This window comes from Patiria miniata, unplaced genomic scaffold (genome assembly GCF_015706575.1).
Source record: "Patiria miniata isolate m_02_andy unplaced genomic scaffold, ASM1570657v1 HiC_scaffold_17, whole genome shotgun sequence".
Taxonomy (NCBI): domain Eukaryota; kingdom Metazoa; phylum Echinodermata; class Asteroidea; order Valvatida; family Asterinidae; genus Patiria; species Patiria miniata.
Window position 1 is genome coordinate 3027362 of NW_024037055.1, and position 19132 is coordinate 3046493.

The 19132-nt window shown below is 39.2% G+C and overlaps 2 protein-coding genes across 3 annotated transcripts; one reads left to right on the forward strand and one right to left on the reverse strand.

Moving 5' to 3' along the window:
- Nucleotides 1-528: 528 nt before the first annotated feature.
- LOC119723456 (deleted in malignant brain tumors 1 protein-like) lies at nt 529-8693 on the reverse strand. Of its 2 annotated transcripts, none has more exons than XM_038194121.1 (13): nt 8563-8693; nt 8200-8323; nt 7772-7989; nt 7225-7345; nt 6516-6704; nt 6094-6234; nt 5558-5723; nt 4980-5149; nt 4341-4670; nt 3843-4172; nt 3202-3386; nt 2718-2847; nt 529-2352 (listed from the first exon to the last, which is right to left on the reverse strand). In XM_038194121.1, exons 2-13 carry the CDS (start codon nt 8297-8299, stop codon nt 2096-2098), a joined length of 2337 nt encoding a protein of 778 aa, XP_038050049.1. In that variant the 5' UTR covers nt 8300-8323; nt 8563-8693; the 3' UTR covers nt 529-2095. The 2 variants fall into 2 exon arrangements, with proteins under 2 accessions (XP_038050049.1, XP_038050050.1); XM_038194122.1 differs by having other exon boundaries at nt 8200-8306; nt 8562-8693.
- On the forward strand, nt 8694-18730 carry LOC119723458 (ATP-dependent RNA helicase DHX33-like). The gene is made up of 23 exons (XM_038194123.1): nt 8694-8831; nt 9701-9987; nt 10159-10209; nt 10306-10377; nt 10513-10566; nt 10816-10871; nt 11530-11647; nt 11812-11910; nt 12182-12267; nt 12419-12507; nt 12726-12808; nt 13049-13146; nt 13503-13601; nt 14142-14216; nt 14489-14579; nt 14778-14843; nt 15151-15239; nt 15493-15559; nt 15679-15783; nt 16524-16657; nt 17324-17390; nt 17677-17786; nt 18305-18730. Exons 2-23 carry the CDS (start codon nt 9787-9789, stop codon nt 18384-18386), a joined length of 1992 nt encoding a protein of 663 aa, XP_038050051.1. The 5' UTR covers nt 8694-8831; nt 9701-9786; the 3' UTR covers nt 18387-18730.
- The last annotated feature ends 402 nt before the right edge of the window (nt 18731-19132 follow it).

The following is a 19132-nucleotide window of genomic DNA, read 5'->3' on the forward strand; positions in this document are numbered from 1 at the left end:
ATGATAGTTCCCGCGTGTGCTTAATGGCCAGTTTAACTAACTAAATGAGACGAGTTAACCCAGTCAAGCATTACGCAAAGTGCTGCAGACATACACAATTCAAAAAAATTGTAATGGCACAAGTCGAACTCCACAAATTATGAGTTATTTTCAGCCAAGATTCCCCATACCATCTATGTCTTCGTGCATAAGAAAAATAAATTGTTTGGAAAAGATTGAATAATGCCAGTACATGTACATGCAGTCTAAAATTGCATAAAACCACGTTACAATGTAATATTTTCAACTCGCGTCAAAAGATAGTTTAAGTAGTAGAATAAGATCATAATAGAAATATTTTTTCAGGAAAAAAATCACTTTTTTTATTAAAAAGTAAAAGCCCGTGATTTGCAAACAAATCATAACGCATTTTAAATTGTTTTCTTTTAGCAAACGAAAACCAGGCTAAATTTTAAAAAGGCTAAATTTGAAAAGTGGGGAAACGAACACCATAATTTAACAAAATTAACAATGAAATCTAAACGAATGTCACATTACTGCTGATATCACTTGATTTATTCATCGAAATGTAACTTTTCAAAACCACTAGGAACTTTTAAGATTTAAGAAAGACAGTGAATGCGGCAAGAGAATGCATTAAAATGACACTGCAACAACAAACGAACCAAATTTGTTTAAACTGCTATTCCCTATTACAAAAACGGAGTTGGCTGAATAAATTTAAATAATTTAAGTAACAAGTAAAACAAAATAATCCCTATACAATTAAATGATAATAAAGCACATTATCCTCACAGGATGTTTATTAATAAATTGATTCAATAAACAAGCACAAATTAAATACACAAAATGTTTTGCCTCGAAAAAAATCATACTTGAAAAACACAAAAGTGTAAACAAATCCCAACGAGAGCGTCACATGCTATTTCATCAATTAAAAAAACCTGACATGCGCTTCATTCACGCACACACACAAATGTTACTAGGTCAAAATTGAAAACAAATTCTTACCTCGAAGACAAATTTAGGAATGCACGAAGTGGTTATCTCAGTAAAAACTCAAAACGAATAAATTAATCAATACCCTGTTGATGCTGACAATTACACAAATTTGTCTGGGCGCTACAGATGCAAAGTCATGGCATTTTGAACATTGTTTACAATTTCGGTATTTTCAAACTCTTGTCTGAAATTAAAGCAAGTGTATGGATGAAGTCACATCCGCCCTGGGTATTACGGAAGCTTGAACCTTCTGACAAAACCTTTGAATAAATTATATTTTAGATGATTTGGTTGCGACACTGAAATAATTCCATTTCAGAAAAAATGACATTATTTGTTTCTCTACTGAGCTAAAACTGCATTTTGTGAATCAATCAAACAAATTATAAAAATTACTTATCCTGTTGTATTAACACTGACTGACATTTTGTTAAATGAGAACAGAAATGCATTTCATGCATATAAAACATAGATTACACACAAAAACATGCAAAAACTTAAATAACACAAATGTAACATAATTTAGAAAGATACTTGGCATGCATATACAAATCATTCACTTTTGTAACACAATGTAAACAAGCAATACAATTCCGCTTACAGATGAGTTACTAATTAATCTTAATATCAAATAACATTTTTAGTAAAAACTGTTTTCCTGTAACCAAGGTGATATTTGGCACCTTGAAAATATTCTTGTTTATTATTCCAAAATGCGAGCATTTTAATTTTTCATAGAATCACTTATTTATACATTTCACACAATTTTTTTTTTTTGTATAACTAAGAGGGGCATGGCTCTCCATCCCCCAAGACCTATGCCCACCCTCCCCACCTCACTTGTGCCACCACCTCAGAATTTGAGAAAGGCAGACCTGACCTTTTTCTTATTGTTCAAAGCCAATTGAGTCTCCCCCCCCCTTACTAAACAGGCCCCTCCATGTACCCCTCCATAAGACCCCCTCCATAGGATCCCGATAAGGCCACTGGGGGAATGTATACTAGATTTATCTGGACAATTATGAGTAAATGTCCAGGCAGTGATGTACATTGTACACATAACACATTCCTGTCTTCACACCTTAGCCTTCCTTCACACCATTTTTGTCTCAGTAGTTGCCGGCCTGGAGCTGTTCGCGGTCTCCGCAGCTGCACCCCGTTGTTCCAGATGCTCGTGTCGGACGTTGTGATGGTCGGGCCCCTCACGGATCCTCCGCTCGGCTTGTCTCTTCTTCATGGACCAGGTGACACAAGTGGCTAGGACACTGATCAGGACAATGACAATGACCGCGATGACGATGCCAACATAGACCCATTCGCTTATCCCCGCGTCGACTTCTTGATCTGGACCTGAAGAAAATGAATCTATTAGTTCCAGTACCGCCCCAATCTGCCCCGCCTTTTACTTCCTGTACAACCAAATACCGCACCCAGTGCTATATTGTTTTATGGATTCTTCAAAGATTAAACACAATGTAACACAGTGTAACACAATGTAATACAAATGTAACACAATATAATACAACTGTATCAAAATACAATGCAAGTGCTAAAGGTGTGACACAAAATCCTAATGGTCTCATCCAAGCTCTAACAGAAGAACTCCAATTTCAGGTGAATTTTGTCAAAGACAAAATTTTGTAACTGTCTATCTTCTTAAAACAACCAAAAACGTTCTTTCTACTGAATGGAGACTCTGTGAAGTACTGACTTACGTTCTTTGCAGACGACTGTCGCGGTCTGACTGGGTGAACAGTTGACTTGTCCCCACGGAGCATGAGCGCACGCTGACAACATCAATTCGGTGCCAAGACACTCCACTCCATCAAGTAAGAACATCGTCCCCTGTGGCTCAAGAAATGAAAATAATGTGTGACATAATAAGACACTGCTTCTCATGCAAGTCTGGGACCAATTTGTTGGTTTCAATTTCACTGTCCCTGTTCATTGGGCCAACAGCCCAGTTTTCGGCACCCACTCTGGATCGACACAATCTGTTCTCTAGCCTCATAGGTACCTATTTATACTCCTCGGTAAAGTGAGGAAATTGTAGTAAAGTCTCTTGCCCAAGAACACAAACACCATAATCCCCTAAGGTTTTGAACTCACATATGGACACACTAGACACTGTAATCATTGCGCCTCAGTGCTAAGCAAATGGTAATTTGTTTGCTGTTATTGTTCTAGACAGGAGCTCACCTTCTCTACGTCTCCTGTGCCAGTCTCCTCAGCTCGCTCATAGCCAAGTTGACGGCAGGCCACGTGGGAAGCATTCATGTCCCAGGTCCTGCCTCCACACACTGCACCCCAGGAGCCAGCAAAATACACCTGTACTTGCCCCTCTCGCGACGTCTTGCCCCCAACGAGACGAAGGGGCGTGGAATCTGAGGTAAGGGTTAGGAATCCATTTTAATTTGGTAAATGTTAATCTTAACCTTGCAGTAAATGTCCAAAGTTTTAACTGTCAGGATTTGTTTAAATATTTGGGAAAATTTAGTACAAAACTGCAAACTTGGTTCCTGTACTGTGGTTGATTTCTGTAAAATGCTTAACCAGTTCATGATGGATGACGTGTATACACGCAAAGGTTTTGCGGTATTCAGAACGGATAACAAATAAAAATGCAACGAGCGAGGCCAGAAATATCTGTCTGCGTCCCGCTTGCAACGAGTGAGGCTGAAACTATCAGGGTGTGCTACCTGGAGATGACAGCCTGAACCCATCTGGCATCGAGGTTCGTGAAAAACAATACCGTGCCTGGGTCTGGTCAATGTCAAAATAATGTCGGCGCGAACTGGTTAAGAGGTTAATATTCAAAATGAATAAAAATCATACTGTACCTGCAGGACTTTGGATTCCAGTGAAGGGATTACAAGTCACACCAGCTTGGCCCACGTCATTCTTACACCTCGCTCCTTGCCTCAAGAGGTCATGCCCACAGCTAGTCAAGTTCAACTCTGACCCTGCGCACGTCACGTTGTCCATGTAGAAGGGCCCCTCTGTGGTGAACGCGTTGTTATCGACAGCACCGCGATAGCCCAACTGACGGCAGGCAACGAGAGCGTCCCTGCCGTCCCAGCCTGACGGACACACCGCCTGCCAGATGCCGTTTCTGTACAGCTGAACAGCGCCATCGTGTGGCAAGATGCCGGCAGTCAGATGTAATTTATCTGCACACAACAAAACTGAGACTGAATTCAGGTAATAACACTCCCTTATAGTTTGCCTATCATTCTAGTGATTTCTTGAAATTGTGAAACAAAAGACAACAGAAATACAAGATAATGGGGGGGGGGGGGGGGGGTAACCCTGGGCATTTTTCTGCTCGAAATGTTCACCTGCTTGTTTGTTGGGTATCCCATAGGGGCTGCAGGTCACGCCAGCCAGTTTACCACTGGCACACGAATACTGTCCGCTCTGCGACGTCCGGCATTGAGCTAGCCTATCTTCTGTTCCTTCACACGAGACTTCGTTCCAGATTACGAACTGCGGCTTGAATTCAAACTCCGCCGTCGCCAAGAGCGCTGGTCCGAGACCGATCTGACGACACGTGACGTTGGCCGCGGCCATATCCCAGGTGTCATTGCAGATGGCCAACCATTCGCCATTGAAGGCCACCTCTAAGCGGCCTCGGTAAGCGCTGCCGTCAGCGATGTGCAGCGTCAAATCTGTCAAAACAATTGTTTACATTGTATCAACCAGTCTGTGAGGAACCCATTTAAGTTTATAAATCTTCAGAACTGACTAGAAACCAACTAGGTTCAATTAATTTGTGCCACATACATCCGATGATTTCTCAACAAAAAGTTTGAAAAGTGAACAAAGGATTGACATTTCAGACACTAGTTCACCGTTTCAGATCTGTCATGTCTGAAACAATGACCCTTTTCTGAACATTGTTCTTCATTTCTAAATTTGTTCTGGATCCAACACCTTTTAGATTGCTCAAGATGACTTATAACAAGTATTATATTCACCCTCTAGCGCTGGTTCTCGGCATTCTACTAATGCCTGCTGTTGGTCATCACATGCTGTGTCTCTGAAAGGCTTGTGACTGCACTCAGCTAAGAGAGATTCGCTGCCGTTACACTGCACAGCGTCAAGCAGAATAGGCTCGCCACTTGGTCCCGCAAGATCTTCAGGAGCTCTGCTCAAAAATGAAGAAACAAGAAAAGAAGATGGAAAAGTCAAACAAGAAAAGAACAAGCCAAAGGCAGTGCCATAAAATAGCCTCTGTGGTAGGAAACTTCACTCTTTGTTGACAATTCTATACTTCCTTGTGAACAAGGAAAACAATTTTGCGAGCCAAACTTCAACTCCTGAAAAATAAAAATAGTATGAACTTCCTGAAAACACTTTAATTCAATTAAAATTGGTAACATTTAGTTTTAACCCTACCCCCACTGGATCCATGACTTTCAAGCTGGTTTTGGAGGATTTCTGGAAAATTTTAGAGATTTTTGAATTTCTTTTTGTCAAGGTTCCTTTTTACTGTAATTAACTTTTGTAGTTTTTTTTTTAATTTCAGACCAAGTCACAAACCCCTCTCACTCACACGTTATGACCGACCGCTGAGCCATAGCCTAGTTGACGGCAAACTACCTGGGCGTCCTGCAGGGTCCAGCCAGTGTTGCAAATCTTTCCGAACTGCCCGTCCGAGTAAATGCGAACAGCGCCCTCATACCGGTGCGACAGGGAATCCAAATACAACGGGTAGGGATCTTGAAATTGAAGACATTTTAAAAGAATCAATGCCATTTTTTTTCCCCAATTTTGAAATATAATGTCCAATTTAGAAATTTTGATTTTCAAATTAGAAAATGTCAATTTTCAAATTAGAAAACCTCAATTTTCAAATCAGAAAATTTCAATTTGCATATAAGAAAATTTCAAGTTTCAAATTAGTAAAATCAATTTTCATTTAAAAAAAATCAAGTTTCAAATAAGAAAACTTTGATTTTTAAATTAGAAAATTTCAATTTTCATATTAGAAAATTTCATGTTTCAAATTTGAATTTTTGCACAATTGAAATTTTAGCAATTTATCATGATCATGTTAGAAATGTTGATGCCATCTTTTAAGTCTAGTACCTGAGGGTTTGTTACATGCTACATGAGCAGCAGGGTCGGACGGTGTGCAGACTGTCCCGTCTCCTTCATTCACTCCACAGTCCAGCAGGCTGCGGTGCCACGTGTGACATGAGGCACGGTGGATAAGCTTGGGACGGGATTCTTAAGGGAAGACAGAGAAAAAGAAAGAAAATTTAAAAGGCGAAAACTTATGGAATTTATTTCCCAGAATGTTAGGGAATGTGGTTTTGCATTTTTTTAAATGGATTTTAAGGATTGCCGAGTTCTTGATTTGAAGCCGGCCTAGACGCGTAGTGGCAATATCTCTGGACCGTCCAATGGGTATTTCAAGGCCTAAATGGCAAAGAATAAGCCTAGGCTGTTTTTTTCATATTTGTTGTTAACAAGGCTAACAGAAATTTCACGTTTGGTCATCATGTTACCTGGATCAATTTCAGTAAAGATCCTGTAGTGTTTTGGCGGCCCGTAGCCTAGCTGTCGGCACACAGTGATCGCTTGCAGGAAGTCAAACGCTATGCCACACACCGGACTCCAGTAATCGTTGTACCTCACTTCAACAAGCCCCTCAAACTGTGAGGCACTGCCTGCGAGCCGAAGCTGATAAAGTGGTTCTGTTTGGGAAAAGAAAAGTGACAGTTTTGGACTTATTTCCTCAAAAAACAAGGCATCTGTCTAGATCTATAGCCCTGTTTGATGTACAAACATATCGTACAAAATATGCACAACTAATTGCACTCTTATGTTGTGCACAAACCATGCATAAATCTGTAATGTCTTCAGGTTGCCACAATATTCGAGAATCTGCCTGACTCACTTCCTGTCACCAGTTGGGGGGGGGGGGGGGGGTGGGGGGGGTTCAATGCCCCCCCCCCCCCCCCCCCCCCAATTGGCAAAAACCACAAGCGTAAAAATTATCGAGAATTGTGTTTTTTTCTTGTGGTGTGCCCCCTAGCTGGTACGTGGCCTCCACTAATGCCCGGAGTTGGAGACTGGGCTGACGATAGCTCAGTCAAATTCGGTCACTTTGTCTTTGAGAACTGCACACAAACAGAAAGTGGGAGGGGCTTATTGCCAAATCAAGAAAACTCCTTTGTGTAAAGAACCAGTAATATTCCAAGGGAATATAATTACCAGGCATAGCCTTATTGATGCACCTGACACCAGCGTAATTGTCGCCGCTGCAGGTGCCTCTACACAGCCATCCGCGGTTGGAGCACTCATCCAATTGGCTTTCACCGCCGTTGCATTTTACCTGCAGTCGGAAAAATGAAGAACAGGTATTGCCAACAATTTTTCGATACAAATCATTGCAGAAGCAGACCATTTTCTTCTGTGCTTTATATCATGATTTTTCAATTGAGAAAAAGAGGTACATGTAGCTGTTCAACAAGGATCGAGCATTTCCACCAAAATCAGTCTTGCGTACCAGAAAAAACTGAAAAGTTTTTTTGTGTTTGCATAAGAACGGCAAAACGTAAAAAAACTGATACAATGGGTCCAGAAATATTGTTCTGTATCTGGCTATTCTTACAGCGAATTTGGGCCACCATTGCCCAGATAATGAAATAGAACATAAACTTCTGGAGTCAAAACGGCGTGGATATGAGTAGCTAAATGTTCGCTACGATTTTCTTATAGCCGCATTCTACCGTAATTCGGCAGAAAACTTGTCACAGACCTTGTCCAGAACTGGCGTTTCTATCCCCGTGCCAAATCTATGACCGACGGCAGCAGGAAACGATGCGTGGAAGCCCAGTTGTCGACAGACCACGTTGGCCTCATTGAGCCCCCATCCAGTGCTGGTGACTGCTGCCCAACTACCGTTGACGTAAACCTCCAGTCTCCCTTCGTGGGGACCTAGGTCCCCGTCCGAAAGACGAATCTCATCAAAACGGTCTGGAGTGATCAGATATGCCAGGAGAAAAATGAACATTATTGTGACAATGATGATGATAATAAATGATGTTGATGAAACAAGTTTTGAGGGATTTTGGTTAAAAAGGCAATGATAATCGTAGCAATACAATGATTAATATTACAATAACAACGACCTTTAAAGCTCGATTAAAATTTTAATTCTACCAAATACCATTAAAAATATTTTACCTATACTTTGTGCTTGGGAAGACACAGAGGAGAACACAAGAAGCCCAAACCAAAGCAACCTCTCTTGCCACGTCATAATGTGCTTGAACGTCATAAACATGGGGAACCTATTTGGATGAGGAAACTCAAGAAAACAATGGTTCATCATTACGACAGTTTTTCTTGATCTTCCATTTTCAAATTTGGATAACTTGTTGGAAAGATTTTGTGGCTGTCTATATTTTCAGGATTTTTACACAAATCCAGTTTCACAAAAACTTGCAAGACAGATTTCCAATGTCACTTTCACTGTGAAGCATCGTATTTTAATCTTCTAAATGTCTTGATGACCACAGTTATTTGATCTTACACTTGATACTCACAATCTTCCGCCGTGTGACAAAAATTCTTACGAGGAACTAAGTAAATATAAACACAACGCCCAAATAGACTGGTGCCTTCCTGTCAAAATAGGTCGTTCATTTTATTGTGACAAGAGTCTAGGTTTGCGTCCAATTGCTACCCACGTGTTTTTTGTTGAATGGATGAGCGCGTCGTGAATTGCTCACATTTACAGTTCATATTTTCTATCCTACGAAGACGACCGGATTCTGGAAATAAAATATATGCATCCGTGGTATACATAGAAGAAGGTAACGTTTATTTCGGATTTCTTGATTACTCGTAAAATGTTAAAATGTTGTACCGAAGCGAAATCGTGCGGCCAAGAGTTCGCCAAGTATGCGTGTGTTAAACATGAACACATGAGGGCGCAATTTGGTACACTGAAAAGTGAAGCTCAAAACTTTGTTATCCAGATACTAATTACTATAAATAAATACTATTAATTATTATAATTAATGTCAATGACATTGTTTTTTGCAACCATTGTTTTGATGATACTTGAAAGTCTATTCATTTGGGTTTTTTTGGCAGTGGATATTTTGCCGGAGACGGCAAACCTTTAGTAAACGTTAGTTTGCCGGATATGCACTGAATATGCGCAGTTACTTTTTTTTGTACTTAAAACATTTTCCGGTGACAAATTTTAGTCTGGCTCCATGCCAATATTATCGTTGTAACCTCGTATTCACAAGATGGGATTCAGACCATTTTATAATTTCGGACTTTATTTCCCTTTTAAAAAAAATCCTCCAGAGCCACAAATCTGAAAAAGAAAATGTAATACTCTGCAATAAAATGTTTGAGACATGTTAAAATAATAAAAGAAGAATATTCTTATTTATTTGGGGATGGGGAAAAAAAATTTAAAAAGTGGTAATATGTCCTAAACAGTCAAAATTAACACTGACAAATTTTGTTTTACTGAGAAAACACTCAGAGAAAGAAATTTTCAGACCAGTCCCATAGAGTTTGTGCACAGGGTGACAAGTGATGGCCAGATATGGGAATCTTTCCACTTATTTGCAATCCCTGACCGAATTTTTTTCACAATAAGAAAAAGAGGACATTTTTACTATTTTAAAATGCATTGTTTTCTATTTTTTCTGACAATTTACAGGTCTAAATGTGTAGATCCATCGAGACGTGAGTTTTCCTGAACAAAAAAAAATTAGCAAATGAAAAGTTGCAAAATAATTTAACATCATGAACTCTGGAAACCCTTTGCCAAAGCGGCAAAGGTTCTCGAATGGGAATGGCATGGACCAATCAGAGGACTTGTACCAGCACCGCTGCAGTCTGCCCATCTATTCTGCTAGAGGGAAGCTGATGCGTGAGCTGAGGCGAAATGCAAGCTCCATCGTGATTGGTGAAACGGGAAGTGGCAAAACCACACAAATACCCCAGGTAATGTTTTCAATTTTAAATCAGGCTTGTTTTGTTGGGACGCTATTTTGAAATCTGCCCGACTCACTTTTAAATTGCTTAAGATCATCCAGTTTCAAAAAAATGTATTTGTTTCATAGTGTGATTTGCAATTCATATTCAAAACATTTCACTTTTTTGTTTCCCTTTCAGTACTTGGTGGAAGGCAACATGTGCAAAGGGGGAACTATTGCCTGCACTCAGGTAAAGTTTGTGCATTATATTTACTCATTTTTAAAATTTTACTCAATATTATTTTAGTTATTTATTTTACTTTTTTTGGGTGTGTTTAATTCACAGCCCCGTCGCGTAGCAGCCATCTCCATAGCAACACGGGTCGCAAAAGAAATGAATGTGAATCTTGGAGAAGAGGTAAGCAAGAAATTATTGTGTGAAAGGAAATACCTGCATGGATCGGTCACTGAAGATGCTTTCAATTGCACTGTTTTGAATTGTATTTATTTATCTTGTAATTTTATGGTATTTACTGCATCTTGACTTCTGCAGGTTGGGTACTGTGTGCGATTTGATGACACCACATCTGCCAAGACAAAAATTAAGGTATGCATTTTTGACTTAAGAATCCCTCCAGCTCTCTCATAACCAAATTGATTTTAGGCCAACAATTTCTGTTCCTCTGTTGTCCACAAACAAAAAGACTCGCCCTCAAAACTAACATGTCTACTGATTTCTGCAGAGTTTGACAAAGCTTTGATTTTTCAATTTACCGAAAGTCGGGATGAACATTTAATGGAAAGCTGTGTAGTTTCGTGACTGTGGTTTTATATTCCAAATTGTTTTGTTTTTCAGTACATGACGGATGGGATGCTACTTCGAGAAGCGATCTTGGATCCGAAACTTTCCAAGTACAAACTTTTATCAATTTCACAAAGAATGTAAAAAGACAAGCAAGGTCATTGCAACTCAAAATACCAATAAATTTTGGATGTTAACGGTAATATACAACATTTGCTTTTGCTGTAATTTTCAGAAATGGATGGATTTAGGGGTTAGTATGTTATAGGAAATATTGTTACACTGACCAGTTTCGTGTTCATAGATGCTAGAAAAGCGAGGAAAAAAAAATAATATTCTGTTCTTGTAGTCTGGTTCCCTGACCCTACTTGGGAATTGTCAGATTAGGGAACCAGACTAGCTGGCTTGTACCCGTTCACGGATGTGTAACCGATTGCAAACAAAGTGTGAACTACATTTGGTAAATTGGGGCAGTTTTTGGAAAAAGTCAGTTTTTGTCCAATGATGGCCGATGATACAAAAATTCATCTTTTCTTGAAAAATGACAGCACACAAGGTGTCATGATTTAACGAGATACGTGAGATTATTATTCACTTTCAGTCAAGTAAGGTGTTTTATAATAATTTGGCAGTTTTGTTTTTTGATGTTTGCAAATGGTGTATATTTCCTTTAATGTAATAAAAAATATAAGTGAAGTAAAAGCAAGGTTCAGTTCAATTCTATTGTAACCATTTTTCTTTTTCCATTTTGTCCTCTCCTGTCCCCAGATACAGCTTTGTAATCCTAGATGAAGCCCACGAGAGAACGGTCCACACCGATGTCCTGTTTGGCGTCGTCAAGAAGGCACAGAAGCAGCGATCTGGAAACGAGGCTCGAGCTCTGAAAGTAATTCTAATTCAATATTGGGTTCTGCCCTTTGGAAAGAATGTTTTATCCTGACGTCACTTTTTTCATCATGTATTATCTCAATGAAGGTCATTGTCCCAACCCGTTTTCAGTGGAAACTAGGACAAAGCAACTAATGAATTAACACTTTGTCTTTGTTCCAGGTCTTGGTCATGTCAGCAACAATGGACGTCGACCATTTCTCGCGGTATTTCAACAACGCACCAGTCTTGTACCTCCAAGGAAGGCAACATCCAATACAGGTAGAAAACAACGTCCAAGTGAAACGTCCTCGGTTTAGATTATGACACTTTGGCTCTCCATACTTGTCCAAAATCCAAGTGTGTGATTGGTACAATTAATCATTTGTGGTTGTCATGGTAGCAATTTAACTCTTACGACATGGTTTGATGTTCCCCTGCCCAAATTCCCCCAGAATTAGAGTTTATGAAATCTGTTGCTTAAGCATTTATTGTGGGATAATGTCAAAAATCAAATTTGACTGTGGTTGCCATGTTTGCTGTTTGTTTGTAGTTGCTTTACTCCAGTGATTCCCAGAGTGACTACCTCTTTGCTGCAATGGTCGCCGTCTTTCAGATTCATCAGAAGCAGCCAGCCGGGTAAGCTGGAGAAATAAATACCTGTATTGTAGAACACAAGTAATCAAATAGTTATTTAGAAAAATACTTGAGAAATGACGCTTTGATACACTGATGTTATTTTTTTCGAAATGTGCCTCTGATTGTCAGTTCTTTTTCTGTGCTTTTGAAGTGAGGACATGCTGGTGTTTCTTACGGGTCAAGAAGAGATTGAGACCTTAGTGAGGTCCATCAAGGAAGTTGCCAGAGATCTTCCCTCAGGTTAGATTTAGAAATGCGGACATCTAACTTTTCCTCTGATTAGCTGATTACCTTGTTTTTTTTTAACTTCCTTTTATTATGACAAGTTAAAACAGATCTCTGCAAAATCCAGCAAAGGAGTTACTTCTTATCTTAAAGTGAAGCATTCTTGTATGTTATTTTATTAACGGTGTTTGACAAAAAAAATGCCAATTTTCTGTCGTTGTTTTTCCCGTCAGATTGCCCTGGCATAGTGGTTACTCCAATGTACGCAGCTTTACCATCCCATCTGCAGATGAAAGTCTTTCAGCCAACACAGCCTGTAAGCATCAAAGCCTCAAAGAGTTTATCTACTCTGTTTTGGAATCTTGTTTGGAGAATATGGTTGAATTTTAGGATCAGTCCTCTGTAGCCATCAAGCTTCTGAAATATTTTCCCAAATTCCTCAAAAGTTTACCCAAGAGCGTCAGTAGAAAGTCCCAATAAAGGCTCAATTGTTTCTAATGTGTATCCACTTTAGAAAAAAGGTGACTTTTAAACAGTTTCCTTTTTTATGTTCCAGGGTAGACGGAAGATCATTCTATCCACCAATATCGCAGAGACATCTGTCACAATCCCAGGCATCAAACACGTGATAGACACTGGAAGGGTCAAGGCAAAGTAAGTGCAAATATCATCTAAAATGTATCATTTCAATCAAAATCAGAGAACCTCCAAAATATATTTGGGCCAAGATTAAGTGAGCTACCAAAATTCAAGATATTGTGCTAAGCGCAGTAAAGATTTTTCTTGCAAAAATTTGCTAGCGATAGCCAGAATGTCATGTATTTATATGTATATATTGACAGGTACTAAAATGTTTGGCTAGTGTTTAAATTTGCTGACAAATATTCGTCAAAAATCTCCCATGATTCAATTTCCACTCAAAATAACAATTGAAAACAACAAGAGAGAGGCACATTTTTTCTTCCTTGCAAATTCCTCAATTTTTTGTGTGAATTATTATTTTGAATCAGGAGCTACCAGCCGGGTAGTGGGTTAGACTTGCTCAAAGTGCAGTGGATCTCACAGGCCCAAGCCTGGCAACGAACGGGCAGAGCAGGACGAGAGGACAGGTCAGTATTTGCCCTCCGTGGAGGAACTTGTGAGGGCGCTGTTGGAACTATCAACGACAGAGTTGCAATGATGCAACTGAGGTCCAGTTTGCAGGGGGAGGGGCTGGGGGTGGCACTTAAGGGGTTTCATTTTCTCTAAGGGGTTTTCAATTATCAAAAATCCCTTGTTTTTCTCTTCACCATATGTGGATCAGGGTACTCCTCTACCTCTTAGTTGCACAACGGCATTTTAAGTCAATCACAAGACATCAGATGTTTTATCGCAAGTCATCGATTCCATCTTCACAACACCAATGACAAAGAAACTTTACTTTCAAACTGGCTTTTGGCCTTTAATGACATTGCGTTTGAAGTGCATAAAGCAATAGTGAGAACCTGTGAGAAATTCCCTCTTTAAAAAAACAAGCCACTTTTCAATTTTACATCGCCCAATAATCCCACATATGAAGAAAAAAATATAATGAAATTCATCATTTTCTGTAATCCTTCACTTCTGTTATTCATTGTTTTAAGATTTTTTTTCCCCATTTGGGTTTACAGTGGCACCTGCTGGCGACTGTACACTGAGAATGAGTTTACTCGTCTGCCTGCGAACACCATACCTGAAATACAGAGGTACAAAGGAAAAAAAGAAAGGAGATAAGTTAACAGCAACACATTATGAATATTAACAACAAATTTTTGATTAAGATGCCTGTAAAGATAAAAGTAGCAAAGTTGGTCTTTGTAAAAAAAATCCCAACATCATACACTTGCTAAAATTATGTAAATGTCATATTTAGTAAAGTTATAATGTTACACATGAATTTTGGCGAAAAAGCCATCAAACTTTCTTTTAATGATTTCATGTGGTGATTTCCTGATATCCTTTGTTGCGAATATTTCAGATGTAACCTTGCCAGTGTGGTGCTGCAGCTACTTGCCCTGAATATACGCGACGTGTTGACGTTTGACTTTATGGATCCTCCTAAGAAAGAGGTGGAAAAAACCTAATTACCTATCAACATTTTCTGTACCAAAAGAAATATTACTGAATATTGTGTTGTTTTTATCCATGCATTTGTGTTGAATAGGTCACAGGCTTTGTTGGTGTTTTGCTTCTACTCGCAAAAAACTCTAAAATTTATGATTATTTTCTTAAGTTATTTTTTGTTGACTTCTTTTGCTGTATTCCAGTCTCTTAGCAGCGCTCTGGAGCAGTTGCAACTGCTTGGTGCAGTGGATAAGGAAAATAACCAGCAGGTAAAAGCTTATGAATATGTATGTTTATGAATACTTAAGAAGGTATGAATATGTATCAGTAATTTGTATGAATGAGTTTTGTGCTATCAATGTGAATGATTGTGTATGAATATGTATGAGGATTGAATGAATATTTATGAAGAAATTATAATTAATATTTCTTTTTTGTATGTGATGAATTATGAGCATGTATAATGTTATGAATATGTATGGTGTAAATATGCATGATCGTATGAATATGTATTGCAATCAGGTCATCTGCGCATACCCAGTGATAATATTTTCTCCATAATATTTCTGATCTTAGTTGACCCCGATCGGCAGACAGATGTCGGTGTTTCCTCTTGAGCCCAGACTAGCTCGGGTCATTCTAGCTTCCAAGCAACATGGCTGCCTGTAAGTACCGGAATATTTGAAATAAGTCTTCACACTTTAATTTAAAAAACTTTTGGTTAGAAACAAAATCAAAACATGAAGAAGTGAAAAAAAGAGGTGCTTACCAAAATGCATGGTACTTAGAATAAAACTTCAAATAAAAGAACACAGGATTACAAATAGCAGTTGTTTTTCTTCAACATGACCCTTGGAAGTCCATTTATTTATTTTATCCCTTGCCACTCAAAACAGCTAAATCTGTTTATGTTTCCAGTGAGGAAATTTTGACCATCGTGTCCTTACTGTCCGTGGAATCCATCCAGCACTCGCCACAAAACAAGGTATGTGAAGTATATAAAACTGCTGTTTAAAAAAAAAGTGCTACACATGCTTGTATCTGTTAATTTGTCAAAATTAGGCTTTGTTTTGAGGACGACATCTCCATTTTCCTGTTTGACAGAGAGAGGCTGCGCTAGCCGCATGGAGGAAGTTTCTATCCAGCGAGGGTGATCATGTGACCTTACTGACTATCTACAGGGCCTACAAAGGGGTCAAGGGAAATAAGGTCAGGACAAATTAACAGACTTTGAAAATTAGCTTCATAGTTAAAAGTAAGGTACTATAAGAACAAGTTCGGACAAGGACCATTAATTGATTAGTGGTTAATTTGTGGCGTAAATTTTGCCCGCGCACCAATAGCAAGATGCCAACGCCTACAGTCACACGGTTGTCAGAATGTCATCATGAAAGTCCTTGGACCTGGTTCCCTGTTGTGTTCTATGATGCGCACGACTATCGGTAACCAGTGATGCAAGCTTGCCCCCTGGTATGATTCCAAACTAGAATAGTCCAACCGTTCTTCATTAGAGTGAAGTTAGTCGAAATATGGTTAACTTTAAATCACCTCTCCCCCTCCCCCCAACTTGCTTTAGGTCAGAACTGTAAATCTGAGGCCGCAAATTGCTTGGCTGAATGTGTTGTATGGGTAGTGGCTTCATCAGCAGCTTTCTTAAGACACATGTCGAAGCCAAGTCTTTCTGACTCGGCCTCATACTTTGTCCAGTTGAAAATTAGCATAGACTTGTTGTTCTGTAATAACTGGCATGACTTGTATTAAATAATAAAGAAGGGGAAGCATATAAAGAGTAGATTGTTAAATTTGTTCTTCTCGTAAGAAGTCTTAGAATAGGTTTTTGAACCCTAATTGGACCTGCACAGATTCAGAAAGGGCACCTACCAAAGCTTCTGGGGTCGAAGGTGAAGGGCAGTAAATGTACCCGCTTCTGTTTCATATTGTAATTACAGGATTGGTGTTTTGAGAACTTTGTTCATCAGCGTAACATGCGCCATGCCATTGAGATTCGAGCCCAGCTGAGAGACCTGTGCGTCAAGGCCGGCTTGCCTTTCATGTCGTGTGGTCAGGACACTACACCAGTCAGGTAAAATAAGCTCACCTGAAATGCCTCATCATGTAAAACTTATGTAGCTAGCCGGCAGCAGAATCCACGGTAAACAAGTCTCAATCAACAACTATGAGAAACCATTGTTCAACTACTAGTCTTCATCAAATGCAAGCAAGTCGACAATGGTTTTGACAATTGTAGTCACTATTGAGGACTAGCCTAGTTAACTGGTTCAAAGACACTATTCACAAGATGGAATTTGCATCGGGGCGATGTAAATCAATATTGTTTTTTTTGCCCTTTACTGATGTATCAACAGTGAGTATACAGTGTTTATACGTCGGTGAAGGACAAAACACCTAATAGTATTCAGGCATGCACCTATTCCTCGGATCAGCTGATTTCCTCATTCTACACTTCACACTTATGTCATTAAAAAAATGAACAACACTGTAAAAAGTCTTGTAAAGTTTGGAGTTTCCTCTTGTGGTTGCTACTTCCAAGTCGCATGCCTGAGTATTGTAATGTACATCAGAGGACCAGGAGTGGGTGGTTTTGTGATGGCGTTCGGCTTTAGTTGGACCAGAGATTATTTTCACTCAGCAATGAAAACACAGGCCACTTCTTTTCTAGAGTCAGAAATGCATTATCCCTGACAATTTGTTTGCATTTCAAGGTTTTTGCACTTTTTTTTTCTTACAGAAAATGCCTTGTTCAGGGTCTGTTCATGAATTCGGCTGAGCTACAAAGAGACGGCACATACATCACAGTAAGTCACTGTTTTTCGGGATTTGGAGAAATTCAGTAGCAATGAAACCATCGTTGAAATCCCCACAAGTTTACACCTGTTGCAGAACAGAGCAGACTTTTGTTTGTGCCTTTTGATTTCGTTTTCCTGCAAAGCAGAATTAGCCAATTTATTCAACAAATCTAGCAATTTATGAAAGATTCCAAGTTGTCAACATATTAACTGTCGGTCAGTGAAGATTGCACCAAGCTACATCATGAATATGCATGTGATGAATCTAAGTAATATGCCCCGCCTTTCTTCACAGCTTGATCGTAAGCAGGCAGTCAGCATCCACCCCTCCTCCTGCCTCTTCCAATGCAAACCTGCCTACCTCCTCTACAATGAACTGGTCCAAACTACCAAGTGTTACATGAGGTAATTGTGTTACATTGTATTACATAGTGTTACATTGTATTTTGTATTCAGTCCTCGATGAATCCAAAATAAACAATCTCCTGTTCCCTCTATGATTAGATTAATTAATTTCCGTAATTGTGTTTTTAAAAAAATTATTTCTCCTTTTTCATTTTGTTTTCATAACTTAATTCTTATATGTAATGATAGTCGCTGTTATTGGGGTTTTTTTTCAGCTTTACTGTTTACATGTATATAATGCTTAATAGCAATCATTGTAAATATGAATTTTTACTGTAAACCAAATATTTTTAGTCCATGGACTTTTTCTTTGGTCACCATTTTTTTAACAATAAAACCGAAATGAATGAATGAAAAGTATACAGTGCTAGGGCGGCTTGGGGCGGCATAAGGAGTAGCAGGCAAGGCACTTAGGGGTGGCACACGGAAGGGTTTGCATTGTCAAATCCAAAGTTGAAAATTCTGTTTAATCATTTGGGTATCATTTTATTTCACGTTCGCCCTTTTTTTTCTCCAAGAAACGTGTGTGTGATCGATCCTCAGTGGCTGTACGATGTTGCCCCAGATTACTTCCGACAGAGAGTGTCTCGAAACAGGTGACAAGGTGAGGTGAGATTTGGGAACAAGGACCCCAAACCAATGGAACTTTATAATATTCACAGAAGGAAATCCCCAACTGCAAGCTTTTGAAGTCCGTGTGTTACGTGGGTCTTACCGTCCCGAACTCGACCATGTTGGTAACTTGAAATATTAAGGTGGGCTATCTTCAGCTGCAAATTTAGAATGTGGGTCTACTTCGCATTCCAACTTATGCTAATGTATACAATTGCTAGATGATTTCAGTAGTTGTAAGCGGTGGGATTAAGTCTGTATTTTTTAAAATTTGGTTTGAATTCCACCATTCGGTTTCGATTTTGGTAACAGCATATTCGAAACCAGCCTTAGAAAAAAAATGCCTTCCATTTTTCTTGTGACACAGGCTAAAGAAAACAATGGTAAAATCCCCCAATTTGCTCCATGGTCTCTGATTGCAACTGCATTCACTTGCTAGTGGTCTTCTTGGTATATGAATAGCCTGCTCATTTGACTGATCAGAGAGTTCCCATCCAGCTGAGTGTTTTGTAAAGGCCCAGTGGTCATTGAATCCTGCAAACTATACCCAGTAATTGGGAGGGCATTTCCTGCAGCACCTCACTCGGCACTTTTTGTTGGCATGACTGTAAGCTTGATGGGAACTTCCGGTGAAATCGGATAACAGTTTTTAATATTCGGTTTGAAAATGTTTGGATAACCGGATTTTGAAATCTCTGATTTCTCCCACCACTAGTACACTTGTATCACCTTTG

What these genes read in the sequence shown, in the direction of transcription:
- LOC119723456 (XM_038194121.1), bottom strand. Translation starts at nt 8,299, where the DNA reads ATGTTTATGACGTTCAAGCACATTATGACGTGGCAAGAGAGGTTGCTT. An exon ending in TTCCCAAGCACAAAGTATAG is followed by an intron (nt 7,990 to 8,199) that starts GTAAAATATTTT and finishes TGATCACTCCAG; the next exon opens with ACCGTTTTGATGAGATTCGT. An exon ending in GACAGTCGTCTGCAAAGAAC is followed by an intron (nt 2,353 to 2,717) that starts GTAAGTCAGTAC and finishes CATTTTCTTCAG; the next exon opens with GTCCAGATCAAGAAGTCGAC.
- LOC119723458 (XM_038194123.1), top strand. Translation starts at nt 9,787, where the DNA reads ATGAACTCTGGAAACCCTTTGCCAAAGCGGCAAAGGTTCTCGAATGGG. An exon ending in CATCAGAAGCAGCCAGCCGG is followed by an intron (nt 12,268 to 12,418) that starts GTAAGCTGGAGA and finishes GTGCTTTTGAAG; the next exon opens with TGAGGACATGCTGGTGTTTC. An exon ending in AGAGCAGGACGAGAGGACAG is followed by an intron (nt 13,602 to 14,141) that starts GTCAGTATTTGC and finishes TTGGGTTTACAG; the next exon opens with TGGCACCTGCTGGCGACTGT.